The sequence below is a fragment of the Sarcophilus harrisii genome, chromosome 2 (assembly GCF_902635505.1).
Source record: "Sarcophilus harrisii chromosome 2, mSarHar1.11, whole genome shotgun sequence".
NCBI lineage: Eukaryota > Metazoa > Chordata > Mammalia > Dasyuromorphia > Dasyuridae > Sarcophilus > Sarcophilus harrisii.
In genome coordinates, this window is record NC_045427.1 from 662,550,572 (window position 1) to 662,571,347 (window position 20,776).

Genomic DNA, 20,776 nt, shown 5'->3' on the forward strand with positions numbered 1-20,776 from the left:
CCCGTATTCTCATGTGTATGTGATTTCCTGCAATTTTTAAAAATTGGGTTTGTTAAAAGAATATGCAGGGGCATATGATGATAAATTTTTAAAAATAAATAACCAATGATTATTTCAAAAAATAAAAATATTAGAACAAAATCACATATACCTCAGATAAAATACATAAAAACCTCAATAGGATTAGTATTCAAATAATGTTTCAGAAAAAAAATTGAAAAAGTGATAACTTGGAAGTGCAGACAATGAATGGGAAAGGGAAAAATTGACAGTGAAGAAAATTTGTCAGATACTATAGGCAGAGCCTGCCCATTCATAGGGTATAATTTCCAGTCAGGGCTGCTGGGATTTGGGTCAAATCACTGAACCCTTCTGAGCTGATGGCCTGAGTTGTGCCCATAGTGAAAATGAAAATACTTTCTGTGTTGTCCCAGGTTTACTGTGAGAATCGAGGATGATGCTCATTAGAAATTAAATCTTTGGGACAGCTAAATGGCGCAGGCAATAGAGCACAAGCCCTGAAATCGGGATGACTTGAGTTCAAATCTGACCTCAGGCAATTAATAGTTCTTAGCTGTGTGACCCTAGGCAAGTCACTTACCCCCAAATAGCTCATCTAAAAAAATCCTTCTTGGGATGTGAGTGAGCTAATAGTATTTTTAAGTGATTGCTTCTTCCCATTTAAGATTTTTCTCTTTTTGAATTGATTCAGATTTGTAAGAACACAAGTCATTCTCCAGTTGATAAAAGGTCAAAGAATTTGAACAATTTTAAGATGGAAAAAAATTTTTTCTAATACTATGAAAAAATGTTCTAAATCACTTTTGGTCAGAGAAATGTAAATTAAAGCAATTCTCAGTTACCGTTGTATGTCTCAGACTGGCTAAGATGACAGGAAAAGATAATAACAAATGTTGGATGGGATGTGGGAAAACTGGGAGACTAATACATTATTGATGGAGTTGTAGAGAAGTAATCTGGAGAAAAATATGGAAATAAACCCAAATGACTATCACCCTGTGTATACCTTCTAATCTAGCTGTGTCTCTACTGAACCTTTATCCCAAAGAGATGATAAAGGAGGGAAAAGGAGCCACATGTGCAAAAATGTTTGTAGTAGCCTTTTTTGTAGTGGAGAGAGGATTATGGGGATTGAGTAAGGATCACAACCTAATATTTACCCTAATTTTTTTCTGGTAGTTTGCTTGTACTTGGTTTTCTTTTTCATTTTTTTCCCTTTTTGATCTGATTTTTCTTGTGCAGCATAAAAATTGTGCTAGTATGTATAGAAGAATTGCACATTTTTAACATACATTGGATTACTTGCCATATAGAGGAAGGAGTGGGGGAAGGAAGGGAGGAAAAAAAATTGGAACACAAGCTCTTACAAGAGTGAATGTTGAAAATTTTTACGCATATATTCTGAAAACAAAGTTTTGATAAAAAAGAATAACATTTTTCTCTTTGCCTGGAGAATTAGAAAATAATTGAGATTCTGTTCTGGAGATGGAGTGAAGGGGATATTTATATATGTATATGTGTAATGTCTATCTTTATTGTTTGTTTTTGGTTGTTTTTTTTTTTTTTTTTTTTTTCCAGAAAGAGAGATCAGACTTGAAATCACAGACACTCCTGAGGAGATAAGCCTTTCGGTGGCAGAACCTCACAAGCCCAGAATCAAAAGTTGCTGTGACTTTACTTGTAGAGAAATCTGTGCTACACATGAGAAAATACACACTGGCAAAAAACCTTTTGAATGTAACCAATGTGGAAAGGGTTTTACAAAAAGAGGAACCCTAACAATACATCAGAGAATCCACACTGGAGAGAAACTTTATGAATGTAACCAATGTGGAAAGACTTTCAGACAAAAGGCACATCTTAATGTACATCAGAGAATCCACTCTGGAGAGAAACCTTATGAATGTAACCAGTGTAGAAAGGGTTTTACTGAAAGGAAAACTCTTACTGAACATCAGAGAGTCCACACTGGAGAGAAACCTTATGAATGTAACCAGTGTGGAAAGACTTTCAGCTATAAGGAATCACTTACTGTACATCAGAGAATCCACACTGGAGAGAAACCTTATGAATGTAACCAGTGTGGAAAGACTTTTAGACAAAAGGCACATCTTAATGTACATCAGAGAATCCACTCTGGAGAGAAACCTTATGAATGTAACCAGTGTGGAAAGGCTTTTAGACGAAAGGGAGCTCTTACTGAACATCAGAGAATCCACACTGGAGAGAAATCTTATGAATGTAACCAATGTGGAAAGACTTTTAGATACAGGGGAGTTCTTACTGAACATCAGAGAATCCACACTGGAGAGAAATCTTATGAATGTAACCAATGTGGAAAGACTTTTAGACAAAGGGGAGTTCTTACTAAGCATCAGAAAAGCCATGTTGGGGAGAAACGATATGATTGTAACCAATGTGGAAAGGCTTTTAGACGAAAGGGAGCTCTTGCTAAACATCAGAGAATCCACACTGGAAAGAAATCTTATGAATGTAGCCAATGTGGAAAGACTTTTAGATATAAGGGAGCTCTTACTGAACATCAGAGAATCCACACTGGGGAGAAATAAGTAATTAATATGGAAAGGCTCTGGTAGAAAATGCTGATTGATTTTTGCCAGATTAGTGAGGAAATATAAAGGTATTAAAATAAGGAGGAAAATGAATTTGTTAAAGAACATTGGGATGCTAGCTTTGGTAATTAGAGTTGAGAAAGAGATTAAAGGAATTAGAGTAGGTGATGAGGAATCCAAATTATCACTCTTTGCAGATGATATGATGGTAAACTTAGAGAACCCCAGAAATAATCCATAAAGAACATTGGGAGAGATCAGTCTACAGAAGTAGATTCAGATCCCTTGTATAAGAAGGTCTTTCTTCTAATGACTTGTAGGACTTTGTACTTCTGAATTGAATTGTTCGATGTAATTGCTACTGCTTTGGAGTCAATAGCCATGACTTTTTTTGTTTTGTTTTTGGTTTGGTTTTCAGTAGTTGATGTCTGAATCCTTTCCTTTGTAATTTCAGTTTTTTTTCTGTTTAGAAGTTCTGGCTAGTTCTCTTGGATTGTTTTCTTCATCCTTGTGTCCATTTCCCCCCAAGTTATGTCTTTCTGGGATATCATTGATCTTTAGGATGTCCGGGTGCTTATGTTTTTAGTATTCAATGCACTTTATTTTAGCAAGGGGCCAATTTTTTGGTTTTTTTTTCTTAATGAATTCATGTTTTTTACTTCACTTCTTCTAGGCTGTCCTTCCCTTTTTGAATATTTACATTCCCTCACTATTCTCTCTTTTTTTTTTTTCTCATTTGGGGAGGGTTGCCATGGCAGATTCTAGGATTCCTATTCCCTTATGTCTATTCTTTTAGCTTTGCAGTTTTGTAAGTGTTTTATATATGATTTCCCATTTAAAAGATGCTATAAATAAGTATTTTACCTCTACTTTCTTTACATATTAGTTCATCTCTTCTGCTTTCATCTCAATCTACATTTCTTCATTCCCCCTTTTCCTTTAAATTCTGTTTTAGATTCCCCTTCCTATCTTGCCCTTTAGCTATCTCTGCTCATTGGATTTTAAATTTCATGCATTTTTCTTCCCCTTTCCAATGAGGATTTCTTTCCTCTTCACTGTCCATCTTCCCTTTCTTTTCAATCTAGATTTTCATTCTCTGATCCACAGCCCCTCTCTTCCTCTAGTCATTGCCTTTCCTTGTACACCTAGAGTCAAAGCCTCCAAAGTGACCCTTCTGAGCTCTGCCATGTAGGACATTTGTGATCTACATTGATTCTAGGCCTGCCACAGAGATTCCTCCTTTCCATGGTGTCTTCCTTTCAGAATACTGTGTATCACTGCAGTCAGAGAGAATACAGCTCCATTGTGGGGAACATTGCCCCCCCTGATAGTTACCCTTTTTTCTACTTTTATTTTATTTTTTTTTTTTTTGAGCATTCTAGTAACCTCAACCCTGTTTCCATGCTCTCCTACTCCTCCCAGTACCAGGAGTGACGGCTCCCCCAACCCAAAGACAAGCAGCCTTTTCAGGCACTAAACCCACAAACCTCAGGCTGATGTCCCTTATCTCCTGTAAGAATATCCCCAATCCCCCCAAATCTGGCCCCCCACTCTCTGTCTACCTTCTCAATCTTTCCAGTTTTCTCCCTGACTTCTCAGATGGTTTCTCTTTCCAAATCCATAAACCTCATCTCCCCAATCCCTATTTTCTTGACTCTTCTCTATCCTTTGACATTCTTAAGGACTCTCTTCTCTAAGTTTTTAGGATAGGACTCTTTCCTGACTTTCCCCCTCCCTATCTGATCATAAAAAAAGATGGAAAGAACTCTGGGTGGGAAGGAGCCTCTCAATTTAGGGATTTGTGGAGAGCCCCAAATAGATACAGTTCTGGATCTTGAGTCACAAAGAACTGGGTTCTAATTCAGCCTCAGACATTTAGTAGATGGGTGTCTGGGTAAGACTTCCTCATTAGTGAATGGCAATCACGTGATTATTATCCAGTTCCTCCAGCTCCCATTTTGCCATCTCAAGTGCTGGTAATGGTCTGACCATTCTCTGAGCCACCCTGGAGCTTTTCCTTTACTTCTCATTGACAGTACACCGAGGCTTCAAAGGTTGGAGTCCCCACCACCTGTCAAGGTGACCCATTTCACTTTCAGCCAGTTTTAATTATTAAAATGTCTTTCCTGAGATCAGGCCTAGATCAGTCTCTTTCTTACTTCCACTAGAGACTCCCAGCTCTGCCCTCTGAGGCTCAGCAGGACAAGCTTGCTCACATACCTGGGACTTGAGCTGCTTCCCACTCCTGGAAATACTTCTCTATACATGGTATAAGGTATGGAGATCTTTTTCAACTCAGTTGCCTGGAATGGGGGACAATAATGCAGCTGATGTCTGACAGCAGCTCAGAGGGATCATCCCCTGCCTGTTCCTGCCTCACTTCATGCCTCCCCAGATGACACTGAGCTGTTTCACTTCTGCCCCCCAGGGCTCACACATGCCGAGCTTGTGCTCAAACCCTAAATCCTATTTTCCATAACAACTTGTGTCTGGTGTCTTTCTCCTGCCAGAAATGCATTGTTGTGAACCTTTACTTTAGTGTATGGGCTAGCTCCCTGGAGGGCCTCAGGATCAAACAGAGTCAGGATAACTCAAAAGTTCTTGGTCTTTAGCGGGAGAAGTGAAAGAGGCAGGTGAGCTGCCATGCGTCTTGGCAAAGATGGATCCGGGATTCTGGAGTCCAGATTCTCCAGCCTCTCTCCTCCTCATCCTGCAGCCATGTGAGACTCACTTCTCTTCCTCAGCCCTCCAATCCTTGCTTATGATTACCTTACTACCACCCATTCAGCAGGTGCCAATGGTGAGGAGAGCCATTATCTAAATATGCTTATATAGCCATTATCTCACATAGAATGAGTAATTAGCCTTAAGTGCTCTCTTGTCTGATTCAAGCACACCTTTTCCAGAGGTTCAGCTCTCTACATTTTCTAACATAAATTCATTTTTTTTTCTTTCTTAGTTTTATTTTGATTCTTTTTTCACTTGACAGGTATGTCTTTTCTCTCCTCTATATCCCTCACCCAGTGGAAAAAGGAAAGGAAAAGCAAATTCTTGTAACACACATGTAGAGTCAATCAAAAGAAATTCTTGTATCAGCCATGTTTTAAGATTGATAAAATAATCATTTTTTTTGATAAAAATCATCATTTAAGATGATTCATTCTGAATCATCATTGCTCCCCTGGAATCCTTCATTGTTCATTTCAGTGATCAGATCTCTTGCATTTTTCAAAATTCTTTGCCTTTCAGATGATTTTGTTATGGTATTCTTTCTGGGTTTGTTCCCTTCTCTTACATCAGTTTATACATACGTACAGTCTCTCCAATACATATTGAACTTCATCTTATGATATTTGGCCCAGGTCTCTTCTCTGGAGAACGCTTTATAATCCCGACTCTGTCATCCAGTTACTCATTCTCTCCCAGCTTTGCTTTGTCAGAAATATTGTTGAGTAGGCTCTCTTTACCTTCATGCTGAAGCCATTGGCACAATCTTAAACAGCCCAGGAGCGAGCACCCAGATCCATGTCTCTCCCAGAGGCTTCTTGGTATTCTGGCATTGAACAATTAAAAACTACTCCTTGCACCTACCCAGCCACATAACCTGACTCCATCACCGAGGGCTGCCTCCAGCACTAGAACCAAGAAATCTCCCTGTGACTACCTGCAGCCACCAAGCTGCCAGCCTCTCTCTTTGATCTTTCTCTGGCAGCTTCTCACGCTAGACTTGGTTCTTTCCCACTTGGTGTGGCTCCCATGGCTGAAGTCTTGCCAAAAGGATGAATGCTCATTCAAGGATACGGTCCCGAAAATCACCTTGTGTGTGTCTATGAACTTATTCAACTGATCATGACACAGCCTTGTGAGCTCCCTACCGTGAAAGCCCTAGGAGATGACAGTCCTAGCAGGGACACAGTGACCAGTACATGGTTTTACTTGTTCAGGCCAGTATCCTAGAATATACGCCTTATGCACAGGCTCTAGGACATGTTTGAGTCCTGAGCAATAAATTAAAACTTTAGCCAAAACTGTGTTAATGTATGCAAAAAAGCACTCGAACTCCTCCCTCTTTAAGATTTCTATAATTACCATGGGACTTATTCAGAGTCGTTCTGGCCATTCACTGAATTATCTGGTGATCAACCCAACACTGTGACCCTTTAAAGGGCTTTTATAATCATAATAGAGCTCCTGACCTCCTTTTTCAGCATCAATAAGCCCCCTTTGTGGAAGGCTGCCCCTTAGTTTGGGGGAAAGCTCCAAATTTCCTTGGGAGGGAAATACTGGACACTACATGTTCCCCTCTTCCCCAGACTATAACCTTGCCTGCCAAAGAGCAGATCCCCTGATACTTCTTACCACCTGTTACCAGGTTGCAATTGGATGGAGGGCATTGTGCACTAATGATCTGCCTCCCTCAGTGGTCATTTCTCCCCACTGCTGCTTCTTGGAGCTGATTCCCACCCCCTCATACTCTATTCTCACAACTTATCCTGAAACTCTGATCACTAATAGCCAAACTTTCACTCCTCCTTCTCTACTGACTTCCTCACTTCCTTTATGCTGACCAAACCTCTCCAATGCCCTTTTCTTCCTCTGGCCTTCCCTCCCTTTGTGGGCTCCAGAATGCTTGCTCCCCTCTCAGAAGAAAATCCATCATGGTGGAGCCAATATGGCAGAGCATGGCAGGAACTCTATTCATATTCACTTTCAGGTACAAAATAATGCCTTAAAATAAATTCCCCCAATAGAGGACCAACAAAAGGACAAGGTGAAACATTTTTTGAGCCTAGAAGTTCAGCAGGAAAGATCTGCCTCCCTGAGGTTGTTGAGGTGTGAGAAATGAGGGTTGAGAGATCTTCTAACAGCAGTGGGGTCCCCCAGGCTGATCCACAGGCTCTGGGAAAAAGTCACAAACCCCAATAAATACAGGCTCTAGGTTTGTGGCAAAGGTGGGTTTATGACATTAAGAAGACAGCTTTCCTAGGGGGCAAAATCCTGTTAGAATTAGTGCAAAGATGGGTTTACACTGAGAAGCAACTCGATGGGCTTTCCTGATCAGGAACTAGCCGAGATGGATTGACAGACCTCAGGTATGTGGGGTAGAGCAGTTTGAGGGACTAATCCAGTCCAATAGAGGGTGGTGATTATACCCCAAGCCAAGATCTCCAATTAAATGAGATTACTTATATGGGAGTTGCCCTTATGAACAGGAGGGTGGAGCTCTTCCCAGAGGCCTGGAGGGTTTGAGACACAGGACCACCTTTCCCCCAAGATAACTTTCAAACTCTACCCCCCACCCCCCACCCCCCCAAAAAAAAACCTCAGTTTTTTTTATATCAAGGTCAAAAGAGAGTAAATCCAACACAGGTGGCCCCAGCCCAGGAAGGAGCAAGCTGCATCCCATGGCACCCACAGGCAAACAGCCACACCCCCAAACCCCATAGCAAGAAACTTGGGAAAGTGTCCTCCTAGCCAAGGGTCACAGCCCAACTTAATATGAATTTTAGAAGTCAAGAAATAGAATGAAAAATGCACACTCACAAAGACACAGACTCAGACACACACACACCCCAAACCAAAAGACTATAAAAAGATATTATGGTGACAAGGAAGATTAAAAGATAAAGTGGGAACTATTTCTAGCCATATGAAAAGATGCTCCAAGTCATTATTAATCAGAGAAATGCAAGTTAAGACAACTCTGAGATACCACTACACACCTGTCAGATTGTCTAGAATGACAGGGAAACATAATGCGGAAGACTGAAGGGAATGTGCGAAAACTGGGACACGTACATTGTTGGTGGAATTGTGAATGCGTCCAACCATTCTGGAGAGCAATCTGGAATTATGCCCCAAAAGTTATCCAACTGTGCATACCCTTTGATGCAGCAATGTTTTTTGTTTATTTGTTTGTTTTAATATAGCTTTTTATTTACAGGTTATATGCATGGGTAATTTTACAGCATTGACAATTACCAAACCTTTTGTTCCAATTTTTCCCCTCCTTCCTCCCCCATCTCCTCTCCCCCCGCCCCCCATGGCAAGTTGACCAATACATGTTAAATATATTAAAGTATAAATTAAATACAATATATGTAAACATATCCAAACCGTTATTTTGCTGTACAAAAAGAATCAGACTTTGAAATAGTGTACCATTAGCCTGTGAAGGAAATCAAAAATGCAGGCGGGCAAAAATAGAGGGATTGAGAATTCTATGTAATGATTCATAGTCATTTCCTAGAGTTCTCTCAGTGGGTGTAGCTGGTTCAGTTCATTCTTGCTCCATTGGAACTGATTTGGTTCATCTCATTGCTGAAGAGGGCCCCGTCCATCAGAATTGATCATCATATAGTATTGTTGTTGAAGTATATAATGATCTCCTGGTGCTGCTCATTTCCCTCAGCCTTTCTGAAATCCTCCTGTTGGTCATTTCTTACCAAACAATAATATTCCATAATATTCATATACTACAATTTATTCAGCCATTCTCCAACTGATGGGCATCCATTCAGTTTCCAGTTTCTGGCCACTACAAACAGGGCTGCCACAAACATTCTTGCACATACAGGTCCCTTTCCCTTTTTAAAAATGTCTTTGGGATATAAGTCCAGTAGATTCCAGAAGTGTTACTACAGGGCTTATGTCCCAAAGAGATTTTAACCAAGAGATCTTAAAGGAGGGAAAGAGATCCACGAGTGGAAAAATGTTTGTGGCAGCTCTTTCCATAGAGACATGAAACTGGCAAATGAGTGAATGCCCATCAGTGGGTGAATGGCTGAATAAGTTATGACATATGACTGTCTTAGAATGTTATTGGTCTATAAGAAACGATCAACAAGAAGATTATACAATGAAAAATTTTGATGGAAGTGGCTCTCTTTCAATAATGAGATGATTCTGACCAGTTCCAATGATCTTGTGATGAAGAGAGCCATCTGCACCCAGAGAGAGGATTGTGGGAACTGAGTGTAGTTCCTAAATAGCATTTTCACTCTTTTTGTTATTGTTTGCTTACAGTTTACTTTCTTTCTCATTTTTCCTCCTGTTTGATTTGATTTTTCTATATAGTGACTTTAACATATATTTCTCCCATGTTTAACATATATTGGATTACTCACTATCTAGGGGAGGGAAAACTGGAAGATAAGGTTTTGCAAGGGCTAATGCTGAAAAATGAATTGTGCATTTCAGTTAGATTGTTAGACTTACTGTCATAGAGTTGAGCAAAAGAGCTCCCAATTATTGATTTAATTTCTTTTTCATTGGTGGTGAATTCGCCCCTTTCATTTTTGATGTTGGTGATTTTTTTCTTTTTTTTCTCAACTAATCAAATATTTATCTGTTTTGTTAGTTTTTTTCATAAAACCAGCTCTTAGTTTTGCTTTACTCAAATTGTATTTGTGGTCTCCCATGGTGATTTCACGATTGCCTCAACTGGGCATTCCTGTGACTGGAGTTTTCAAGTAGCTGCCAGCAAGAGTGCAGAACCAGGTACCATCTTGATCTGGTGATTACAGGTTTGAGAAGAACCTGTAGGTTCTCCTCAGCAATGAGAGAACTGCTTTGGTGCAGGGAGAGAGCCACTGAGAGGCTTTGCAGATCCATGGTTCTTTGTTCATGAATGTCCAACTTTCCTGGAATTCTGGAAACAATCTGGTGTCAAATTGAGAATCTAGAAGAATTTGTAGCCCTTAGAAGCTGTCAGAGTTTGATGGAAGCACCCCATGAATCCCAAAAGCTGTGTATTCCTGATCATGGCCATTTGAAGTCACTGAGAAAGATAGCTGTTAAGCTGGACATATGCACAACTTGTCTCAGAGGACAATTTACCACTTAATACAGCACTGGCAAATTTTTGGATCAAATCCCTTGGATCATTATCTCAATTGTTTAAGGGATTTTGAAATTCTAAAAGGGAAGTGCAATAGTGTGCTTTGTTCTTCTATGCTACAGGATGAGACACATATACTCGTGGCATGATTTCCTGCAATTTTTAAAAATTGGGTTTGTTAAAAGAATATGGAGGGGAATGTGATGATAAATTTTTAAAAAATAAATAAGCCATGATTATCTCAAAGAAATAAAGCATCAGAACAAAATCACATGTGCCTCAGATAAAATAGGAAAATCTCCCAGAAAAAAACCAACAGCGTTAGTATTCAAATAATGTATCAGAAAAAAAAAAAATGAATGTGATCATTTCAGAGTGCAGACAATTAAAGGAAAAAGGAAAAATTTAGAATTTCTCAAATACCAGAGCCAGAGGCTGCCCATTCACAAGGTGTGAATTCCAGGCACAACTGCTGGGATTTGGGTAAAGTCACTCAATTCTTCTGAGCTGGTGACCTGAGTTGTACCAATAGTGAGGATGAAGGCACTTTCTGTGTTGTCCCAGATTTACTACGAGCATCCAAAGTATTTATGCATGAAAGTCATTAGAAATGAACTCCTTCTTGGGATGTCAGTTAATGGGATTTTTAAGTGATTGATTCTGACCATTGAAGACTTTTCTCTTTGAATTGGCTCAAATTTGTAAGAATACAAGCCATTCTCCAATTGACAAATGGTCAAAGGATTTCAATGAAAAAATAAAAATCATTTCTAGTCACATGAAAAAATGCTCTAAATCACTATTGGTCAGAGAAATGTAAATGAAGACAATTCTGAGGTACCAGATCTTTCATATTGGATAAGATAGCAGAGAAAGATAATGATGAGTGTTGAAAGGAAAAACTGGGACACTAATACATTGTTGGTGGAATTGTGAACTGAGTCAGTCATTCTGGAGAATAATATGGAACTATGCCCAAAAAGCTAGCACAGTGTGCATACCCTTTGATCCAGCAGTATCTCTACTGAACCTGTATCCCAAAGAGATACAGATAAAAAGAGGCTAAAGGACTCACATGTGCAAAAATGTTTGTAGTAGCTCTTTCTGTAGTGGAGGAAGGACTAAGGGAATTGAGTAAGCATCACAACATAGTATTGCACTTAATTTTTTTTTTAGTTTGCTTGTATTCGTTTTTCTTTCTTATTTTTTCAGTGTTTGATCAGATTTTCTTGTGCAGCATAAAAATTTTGGAATTATGTATAGAAGAACTGCACATGTTTAACATACATTGGATTACCTGCCATATAGAGGAGGGAGCTGGGGAAGGAAGGGAGAATAGAATTTGAAACACAAGGTTTTGCAAGGGTGAATGTTGAAAATTATCTATGCATATATTTTGACTATAAAGAGTTTTATTCAAAATGAAAACTAAAGATTTTTCTCATTGCATGGGGAAATAGAAAATAACTGGGATTCTGTTCTGCTGATGGAGGGAAGGGGATATTAATATATATGTGTGTCATGTCTATTTTACTGTTTGTTGGTTGTTTTTTTAGAGCAAGAGATCAGATTTGAAATGAAGGACACTACTGAGAAGGTAAGCCTTTCTGTGGTAGAATCTGAGAAGTCAGATCTATAAGTCGTTGTGACTTCCCTTGGAGCGAAATCTGTGCTACACATGACAAAATCCACACTGGCAAGATACCTTATGAATGTAACCAGTGTGGAAAGGGTTTTAGAAAAAGTGTAACTCTTACAGTACATCAGAGAATCCACACTGGAGAGAAACCTTATGAATGTAACCAATGTGAAAAGAATTTTAGACAAAGAGAATCTCTTACTGTATACAAAGAATCTACATGGCAGAGAAGCCTTATGAATATGACCAGTGTGGAAAGGCTTTTACAGAAAAGGAAATTCTTATTGGACATCAGAGAATCCACACTGAAGAGAAACCTTATGTAAGTAATGAAAATGGAAAGGGTTTTGGAGAAATCAGGATTGTGTTTGTCCCACGGTCGGGTGCCAAAATGTAATGTTCTCCTCTCTAATATATAGTGTTCTCTGGGGCTGGTTTCTTGGGGAGCTTCTGGAGGCGGGTTTGCTTTTAGTTCTGAGCAATAATCACCTCAAATGCAGCCAGCTGTTAAAGTCCAAATCCTTTATTATCATTGGCTTCTGAATCTCCTTCCTGGGGCCCAGTTAGAGGCTATCTCTCTCCTTGATTCCAAGAGCTCTTGCTGCTAGTCATGTGCCTCTGCCAGCTTCAGCCTTTCTTCTTCCTAATGTCTACAGCCAGCACAAAGGTGGAAGTTGGAATGAATCTGTCTAGGCTCCTCCTCTAGTGGGCTTGTCCTTCTGACTTGTGAATCTCCTGGACTTGTGAATCTCTCGACTGAATCCTGGCTCTGAATCTCCCAGAGCTTCCAGTGGACTTGTCCTTTTATATGCTCTTTTAGAGGTGTGAACTCTTTGCAGAACTCTAACAAGTACTGAGCACATTAGTGAAGCAGAGAACTGCTAAGCACCATACTAAAATTAGACAACCGACTTAGCACCTTGTAAGAGTCCTAACAGCTATCCCCTCCTTTTTGAGTATATCTATTCCCTCACTATTCTCTTTCTTTTTTCTTTCAGGAGATTTGCCATGATAGATTCTGAGATTTCTGTTCCCTTGGCCTGGCCTTGTGTAAATGTTTCATACTTAGAAGATGACATAAATAAGTCTTTTACCACTAGTTTCTTCAGAGAGTAGTTCATCTCTTCTGCTTTCATCTCAATCTATATTTCTTCATTCCCCCTTTCCCTTTAAATTCTCTTATAGATTCCCCTTCTTCTCTTGACCTTTATCTACTCCTGTCAATTGGATTTTATATTTCCTCCCTTTTTATTCTCCTTTCCCATGAGGATTTCTCTTCTCATTCTCCCTCTTCCTTGTCTGTCTTGCCTAGATTCTCATTCTCTGAGCCACAGCCCCTCCTTTTCTGTAGTCTATCTTTTCCCTGTATATTTCTGACAATGAAAGCCCCCAAGGTGACCATTCTGAGCTCTGCTCTGTAGGTGCTTTCTGCCATTGCTTCTAGGGACAGTCCCTCAGATGCCTCCTTCCATGGTGTCTTCCTTTCAGAATACTGTGTATCACTTCAGAGTCAGAGACAAGTAGCTTTTTAAGGCACTAAACCCCCAAGTCTCAAGGTGATGTCTCTTATTTCCTATAAGAATATCCACCAATCCCCCAATGTCTGGCCCCTTCCTCTCTTCACCTTCTCAATCTTTCCAGCTTCCTGCCTGACCCCTCAAGTGGTCTTCTTTTTCCAAGTCCATGGATCTCATCTCCCCAATCCCTGAATTCCTCAGTTGTTCAGAAGTGAAAAATATAGAAAAATAAAGCTGAAATGTGGATTACACAAAAACCATGAGGAGGTCAAGGTAGCACTTCCTAGTTAGAGACAAATATGTCACATTCACAAAGGCCATTCTCTTTGCCAAAGGTAGGTTTATTTAGGAGAAGAGGCTATAGAGAAAATGAAGAGATAAAATAAGATCCAGCCACGGGAAATATGAAATAGTGCTGAAAGGGCAATAGCATTACCCTAGAAAAGAATTTTGAAGATTTCATTGAAGGAATATGGTGGATTATTCCATTGACTGACAGCCTAGAAACATAAAGAAGTTTAGTAAGTTAACCAGTTATTGTTAGCTATACTATATATAACTGTGTATACTTAGCTATATTAAGATAAAGTCAACATTAAATTGAAGGCAGTATAAGGAGAGAGTGCCCTGTAGTGGGTTTTGTTCTAAAAAATACTTAGGAGAGACCTTGACCACGGGGAGATCTTTGATAGTTGAAATACAAGGTTGGAGGTTTCTTGGGCAGGAGGGGGAAGTAACAGGCAAGAAGTTAGGGGCTCACAGGGAGGGATCAAACAGGAGTCAGATGGGATGCTCCTGGCAGACCTATCCCAGACCTAAACATGGTAATCAGAATCTCAAAGGTTGTTTCCAGATCTCCAGAGCTTTGAGGGAAAGAAAATTGAAGCTGAGAAAGAATTCTATTCCGCCAATCATTCTATGGGGATAGCCTGGGACTTGGTTATTCCTGATAATGGCAGGTTGGGTTCTTCCTGCCAAGGAAAGTGAGTAAGCTCAAAATCCACATCAGACCATGAACCAGATGGTTCAAGAAGAAATCCAAAATGATATGCTTCTAGCAGGTTGGAAATATAGATGGCCCCTCCCCAGTATCACAGCATTCCCACTTCTGGCCACCTTCTCCTATATAGGGTCCATCTGCTGGCTTCTTAACTTATTTTCATGATTCTTGTTCAACCAAGATTAAAGATTTCTAAGCATCTTTACAAAATATTTATTTCTTATAAAGAAATTGGCACTATCATTCCCATGAATGTTTTTAATTAAAGAAGGGAGCTTCTTTTCCACTTAATCTTGTTTCTTTGTGATGAAATATTAAAATTAAGCAGTATATTCTGGTAACCTGGGAAAACAATGACCAATAAAGTCAGGAGCTGTTTTACCCATGACATGTTTTACGCAGAGTGACCTCAGGGAAGCAATAAAACTTTTTTCCCAGAGCATGCTGTACTTGCCAGCTTCTCACAAAGTGTTTACAGAATTTTCTTTAGAATATATCACTTAAGTCACTTTTGCTGAGGAAGAAATTTCCCATCACCCTCTCACTCTCCACAGATCCATTTACCTCATGGGTAAAACACAAACTCTTCCTGATTTCACAAGGAAATACATTCAGTAATAAGACTTTTCTCAGCTTTATTCCAACTGATTCTATAAAATGCTTTTCTAAAAACCCAATAAGACTCTTAATGACCATGGTTGTAGGAACTGACCCTAACACTCAGAAATGGCATCAATTTTGAGTAAATCCTTTCTCTGCTTGAGTTTCCTCTTGTAAATTGGAGCAGTTTGGTTGGATTCTTGAATTTTGAAGTGAATTTCAGCTCTACATCTCATGACTTTGGTGCTTTAGGACTTGATGACATTCAGGGATGTGGCTGTGGACTTTACCCAGGAGGAGTGGGGACTCTTGGACCCTTCTCAGAGGGAGTTGTACAAGGAGGTCATGCTGGAGAATACCTGGAACCTGCTCTCCCTAGGTAAGGGCATTTCCCAGGGTAACTCTGAATCTGCAATTAAAGGGCATAGCTTCATTTCCTGGGGTGCAGAATTTGGGGGTATATTACTTAGGAAGGAGAAAGTGCTTGTCTGTTGTGTTCCAAGCAACAGAGTCCTCCTGTGTGTCTTTTTTTGTATAATAGAAAATTGAGGGTGTCCTTGGTTGCTCCTGAAACTGTCTCTTACCACTTCTAGGTAGCTTCAAGTCAAAGTTCAAATCACTGTGGAAGCATCTCACACAAGGATCTAATCTGAGCTTATTTTGGCTGACCTCTACCTGGACACAGACTGGTCTACCAAAGCTCAGAAAATTGCTCCCACAGTTATTGCTGATAAGTAGTCCCTCTTTGGCATGGCCAGGATTTGGAATATTTGTTTTAATGAGCATCACTTTGTAGCCTAAAGCCCATGGTTGTTTCTAGTATGGGAAACTTGTTCTGAATTTTCCTTCCTTTTGCCATCAGATTCTACCAGCACTGATGGGAAAAGAAAGGAAGGGAATGAGCATTTCTTTTCAGCTACAGTTTCCCACGTGCTGTGCCTTATGCTTTCTTTATAATACATTAACAACAATACAATACAAAACAATTTCCCATTGTTTAAGAACAAACTGCCACAAAAGGTTTTGCAATTGTCATTGCTGAAAAATTACCCATGCATATATCTTGTAAATAAAAAGCTATAATAAAAAAAAAAAAGAAAAAAAAAAAGAAAAAACTTCCAGCAAATAAGTTATTTTGATTATTCTAAATACCCAAATTAATGAAAAAGCACAAATGAACAAAGATGTGATTTGTACTAAGATAAAGAACTAATAGAAACATGTATGGCATAATTTTACTTTAGACCCAATAACCCTTTTTATCCAAGAATGGAGTTAGAATCTTATGCCAGAATGGAATCTAATAGGATAACAGGAGGGCAAGGAGAGAAGAGCATTTGACTCTTTCTCTAAAAAAAGTTGTACAGGAGGATAATGGGACAAGAAAAGTATTTCTTGCATTACAACCAATAGTGGGTGACCATGCACTCATGTTTCCGTATAGTGGGGTGAATCTGAATGGAGCAGCTCTGAATCCTCTCCCCATTCCCCAAAGAGAACTAAATTTCAAGCTTCTCTCCTTCATCCCTCTCTGATTTCCATGACCAGGGCTTTGTGTTCCTAGAGAAGATGTGATCTCATATTTTAAACAGAGGGAAGCCCCCTGGGTGCTGGAACAAGAAGGCCTGAGGAGCTGCTCTGCAGGTGAGTGAGGTGAAAGCAGGGATATGAGAGTTACATGGAATTTCTAGGAATTACCCTGAAGAAAATGCTGGGTTTGGGGGAGAAAGACCATCCTTGTAATTCGTTTTCAGATATGTTTTAGGCAGATCTCTTTTTCAGATTCTCCTGCTCCAGTCCCTGAATCTGTTTCCCATTTGTACAATGAGTGGGAGGCACTCCATGGCCTTGTAGATCCCTTCCAGTGATTATCTAGGATCCTACAAGAAGTCATTGTTTGCACTTTGGGGCAAAGAAGTTCTCTAAAAATTGCCAAATTGTGAATCAGATTGTCCCATATGACCCATTTTCTTAGAACTTCTCCAAATTAGCAAACATTTAAGTGCCTGCTATAAGCCAGGCCCTGAGTTATGCCCCAGGAACATAAAAAGATGCAAGGGACTTCCCCTGCTCTCCTGCAGTTTACACATCACTGGGGCACATATACCAGTAAGTCTGTAGAAACCTACTGTGGGCCGGATAAATTAGAGAACTTTAGTGCCTCCCTAAATCATTAAGTAATTAAGGTAATAATTAAGGAGAGTAAAATTGGGGAGATAATGGTTAAAATGAAATACCATACCTAGCATATATACAGCACCTTCTATGACATGCAGTGTGTCAGTATTGTCTCATTTTATCCTCATGAGAACCCTAGGACTTGGGTACTGTTATTGTGTCCTTTTTATACATAAAGAAACTGAGACAAACAGAGGTCTTGTAAGTTGATTAGCAAGTTGCTGAGGTGGGATGAACACTCAGTTTATTGCTGACTTAAGGCCCTATCGACATTTTTTCCTTGTAAGACATCAGCTGATTCTGAAACAGATATGATGAAAACAGTCACATGTGTATGAGGTAGACAGTGGAAGGAGAGGTGAACAAGCTCCTCTTGAGAGATGGAATCTCATTTATTTAAATGCTAACTATTGGAAATTACTTGCAAATTACTCTTAAAATGAGCTATATTTCCACTGGCCCATGACAAATAGTGCTTTAAATAGCAAATGTACTCAAAGGTCAATTTCAAATAGTACATTATATTGTTTTCTTGGTTGTTAATAATGTTTAATTCTCAAAAACATGTTTTAAAAGGATAGAATATCTTCAGATTTTTTTTTTTCTAACCACTGGTAAAGTCACTTGTCTCACTGACACTGTACTGAACATTTAATCCACATCGGCAACCAAATCCACATGGAGCAAAAGAAACATAAACAGAGGATAAGTTCAAATTAAAAGACCTCTTCAGCATGTCAGTGAGTGGCCCCTTAGGGCTCTTTTTGTGGAAGGGTTGTGGTCTCCCATGGGGATTTCAGGATGGCCTCTACTGGGCATTCCTAGTGACTGGTTTTCAAGTAGGCTGCCATCCCTGGGGCCAGAGTGCAGAACTAGGGACTGTCTAGATCAGGTGATTACAGGTTTGAGGAGATGTGGTCACTAGGGAACCCAGCAATAAGAGAACTGCTCTGGTACAGGGAGAGAGACACTGAGGACCTTTGCAGGCCGTGGCCCTTTGTTCATGAATGTCCAACCTTCCTGGAATTCTCAAAACAGTTTGGTGTCAGATTGAGAATCTGGAAGAATCTCTTGCCCTTAGAAGTTGTTAGAGTTTGATGGAAGCTTCCTATGAACCACAGAAGCTGTGTATTCCTGATCATGACCATTTGTCGTCACGGAGAAAGACAGTTGTTAAGGTGGATATATGCACAAACTTGTCTCAGAGGACAATTTACCACTTAATACAGCACATATTTTTGGATCAAATCCCTTAGATCATTATCTCAATCCTTCAAGGGATTTTGAACTTCTAAATGGGAAGGGTGCAATAGCATGCTCTGTCCTTCCATGCCCCAGAATGATTAACTCTGTTTTCTGGATGAGACCCCTTATTCTCATGTGTGTGTGATTTCAGGCAATTTTAAAAAATTGGGTTTTTAAAAAAATATGCAGGGGCATGTTATAATAAAATTTTAAAAAGGAATAAGCAATGATTATTTGAAAGAAGAAAAACATTAGAAAAAAACCACGTACACCTCTGGTTAAAAAAAACAAAACAAAACAATAACCTCAACAGGGTTAGTATTCAAATAATATATCAGAAAAAAAATTGAAAGTGATAACTTGAAAGTGCAAATAATGAATGGGAAATAGAAAAATTGAGCGTGAAGACAAATTATCAAATACTATAGGCAGAGCCTATACTACTTGCCATTTTGAGGAAGCAATTGGGGGAAGGAAGGGAGAAAAAAATTTGGAACATAAGGCATTGCAAGGGTGAATGTTAAAAATGATGAGTGCATATATTTTGAAAATAAAAAGGTTGAATAAAAAATATTTTTCTCTTTTCTGGAGAAATAGAAAATAACAGATTCTGTTCTGGTGATAAAGGAAAGGGGGTATTAATATATATATATGGGTATGGTATCTATTTTATTGTTTGTTGTTGGTTGTTTTGTCAGAACAAGAGATGAAACTTGAAATGAAGGACACTACTGAAGAGATAAATCTTTCTCTGGTAGAACCTCACAAGCCAAGAATCATAAGTCTCTGTGACTTTACTTGGAGAGAAATCTGTGCTACACATGAGAAAATTCATACTGGCAAGAAACCTTATGAATGTTACCAATGTGGAAAGGGTTTTAGAAGAAAAGGAACCCTTACAATACATCAGAGAATCCACACTGGGGAGAAACCTTATGAGTGTAACAAGTGTGGCAAGACTTTTAGATGTAAAGGAAATCTTATTAGACATCAGAGAATCCACACTGGGAAGAAACCTTATGAATGTAACCAGGGTGGAAAGACTTTTAGATATAAGAAATCACTTACTCTCCATCAGAGAATCCACACTGGACAGAAACCTTATGAATGTAACCAGTGTGGAAAGGTTTTTACACGTAAGGAATGTAACCACTGTGGAAAGGTTTTTACACGTAAGGACAACCTTAGTGTACATCAGAGCACCCACACTGGAGAGAAACCTTATGAATGTAACCAGTGTGAAAAGACTTTTAGACACAAGGGAGTTCTTACTGCGCATCAAAGAATCCACTGTGGAGAAAAACCTTATGAATGTAACCAATATGGAAAGGCTTTCAGAGAAAAGGGATCTCTTAATGTACATCAGAGAATCCACTCTGGAGAGAAATCTTATGAATGTAACCAGTGTGGAAAGACTTTTAGTTGTAATGGAAATCTTATTAGACATCAGAAAATCCACACTGGGGAAAAACCTTATGAATGTAACCAGGGTGGAAAGGCTTTTAGCAATAGGGCAACTCTTATTATACATTAGAGAATCCACCCTGGGGAGAAGCCTTATGAATGTAACCGATGTGGAAAGGATTTTAAATGTAAGGACCACCTTAGTGTACATCAGAGCACACACACTGGAGAGAAACCTTAATAAATGTAACCAGTGTGGATAGACTTTTAGACAAAAGGGAAGTCTTATTGGACATCAGATCAGCCACACTGGACAGAAATATTACATAAGTAATGAATATGGAAAGGGTTTGGTAGAAAATTCTGATTGTTTTTTGCCAGATTTGTGAGGAAATGTAAAGGCATTAAAAATAGCAGGAAAAAGAATTCGGTAGCGAAATTGGGAGAGATCAGTCTACAGAAGTCAGTCAGAGCCCTTGTATGAGAATCCTTGTATGTATGAGCCCTTTCTCCTCATTATTTGTAGGACTTTGTGCTTCTGAATTGGAGTCTGGAGCCATGGCTTTTTTATTTGTTTTGGTTTTCAGTAGTTGATCTGTGAATTCTTTCTTTTGTAATTTCAGTTTTTCTCTGCTTAGAAGTTCTGACCAGTTCTCTTGAGTTGTTTTCTTCATCCTTCATCCATTTCGCCCCTTTATGTCTTTCTGGGAGATCATTGATCTTTAGGATATTTGTGTACTTACACTCTTAGAATTCAAT

The 20,776-nt window shown here is 39.2% G+C and overlaps 1 protein-coding gene across 3 annotated transcripts in view; it reads left to right on the forward strand.

Moving 5' to 3' along the window:
- The window catches only part of LOC105749191 (zinc finger protein 2 homolog), a 32,261-nt gene extending 13,460 nt beyond the window's left edge, over nucleotides 1-18,801 (forward strand). For 2 of the 3 annotated variants that reach the window (XM_031957102.1, XM_031957103.1), the window contains one exon: nucleotides 1,600-8,184. In XM_031957102.1, coding sequence (XP_031812962.1) covers nucleotides 1,600-2,591 — 992 coding nt within the window. In that variant the 3' untranslated portion in view covers nucleotides 2,592-8,184. Of the gene's footprint in view, nucleotides 1-1,599; nucleotides 8,185-11,990; nucleotides 12,032-15,442; nucleotides 15,570-16,738 lie in introns of those variants that run through there. The other variant, XM_031957104.1, reaches the window with a different exon arrangement.
- The last annotated feature ends 1,975 nt before the right edge of the window (nucleotides 18,802-20,776 follow it).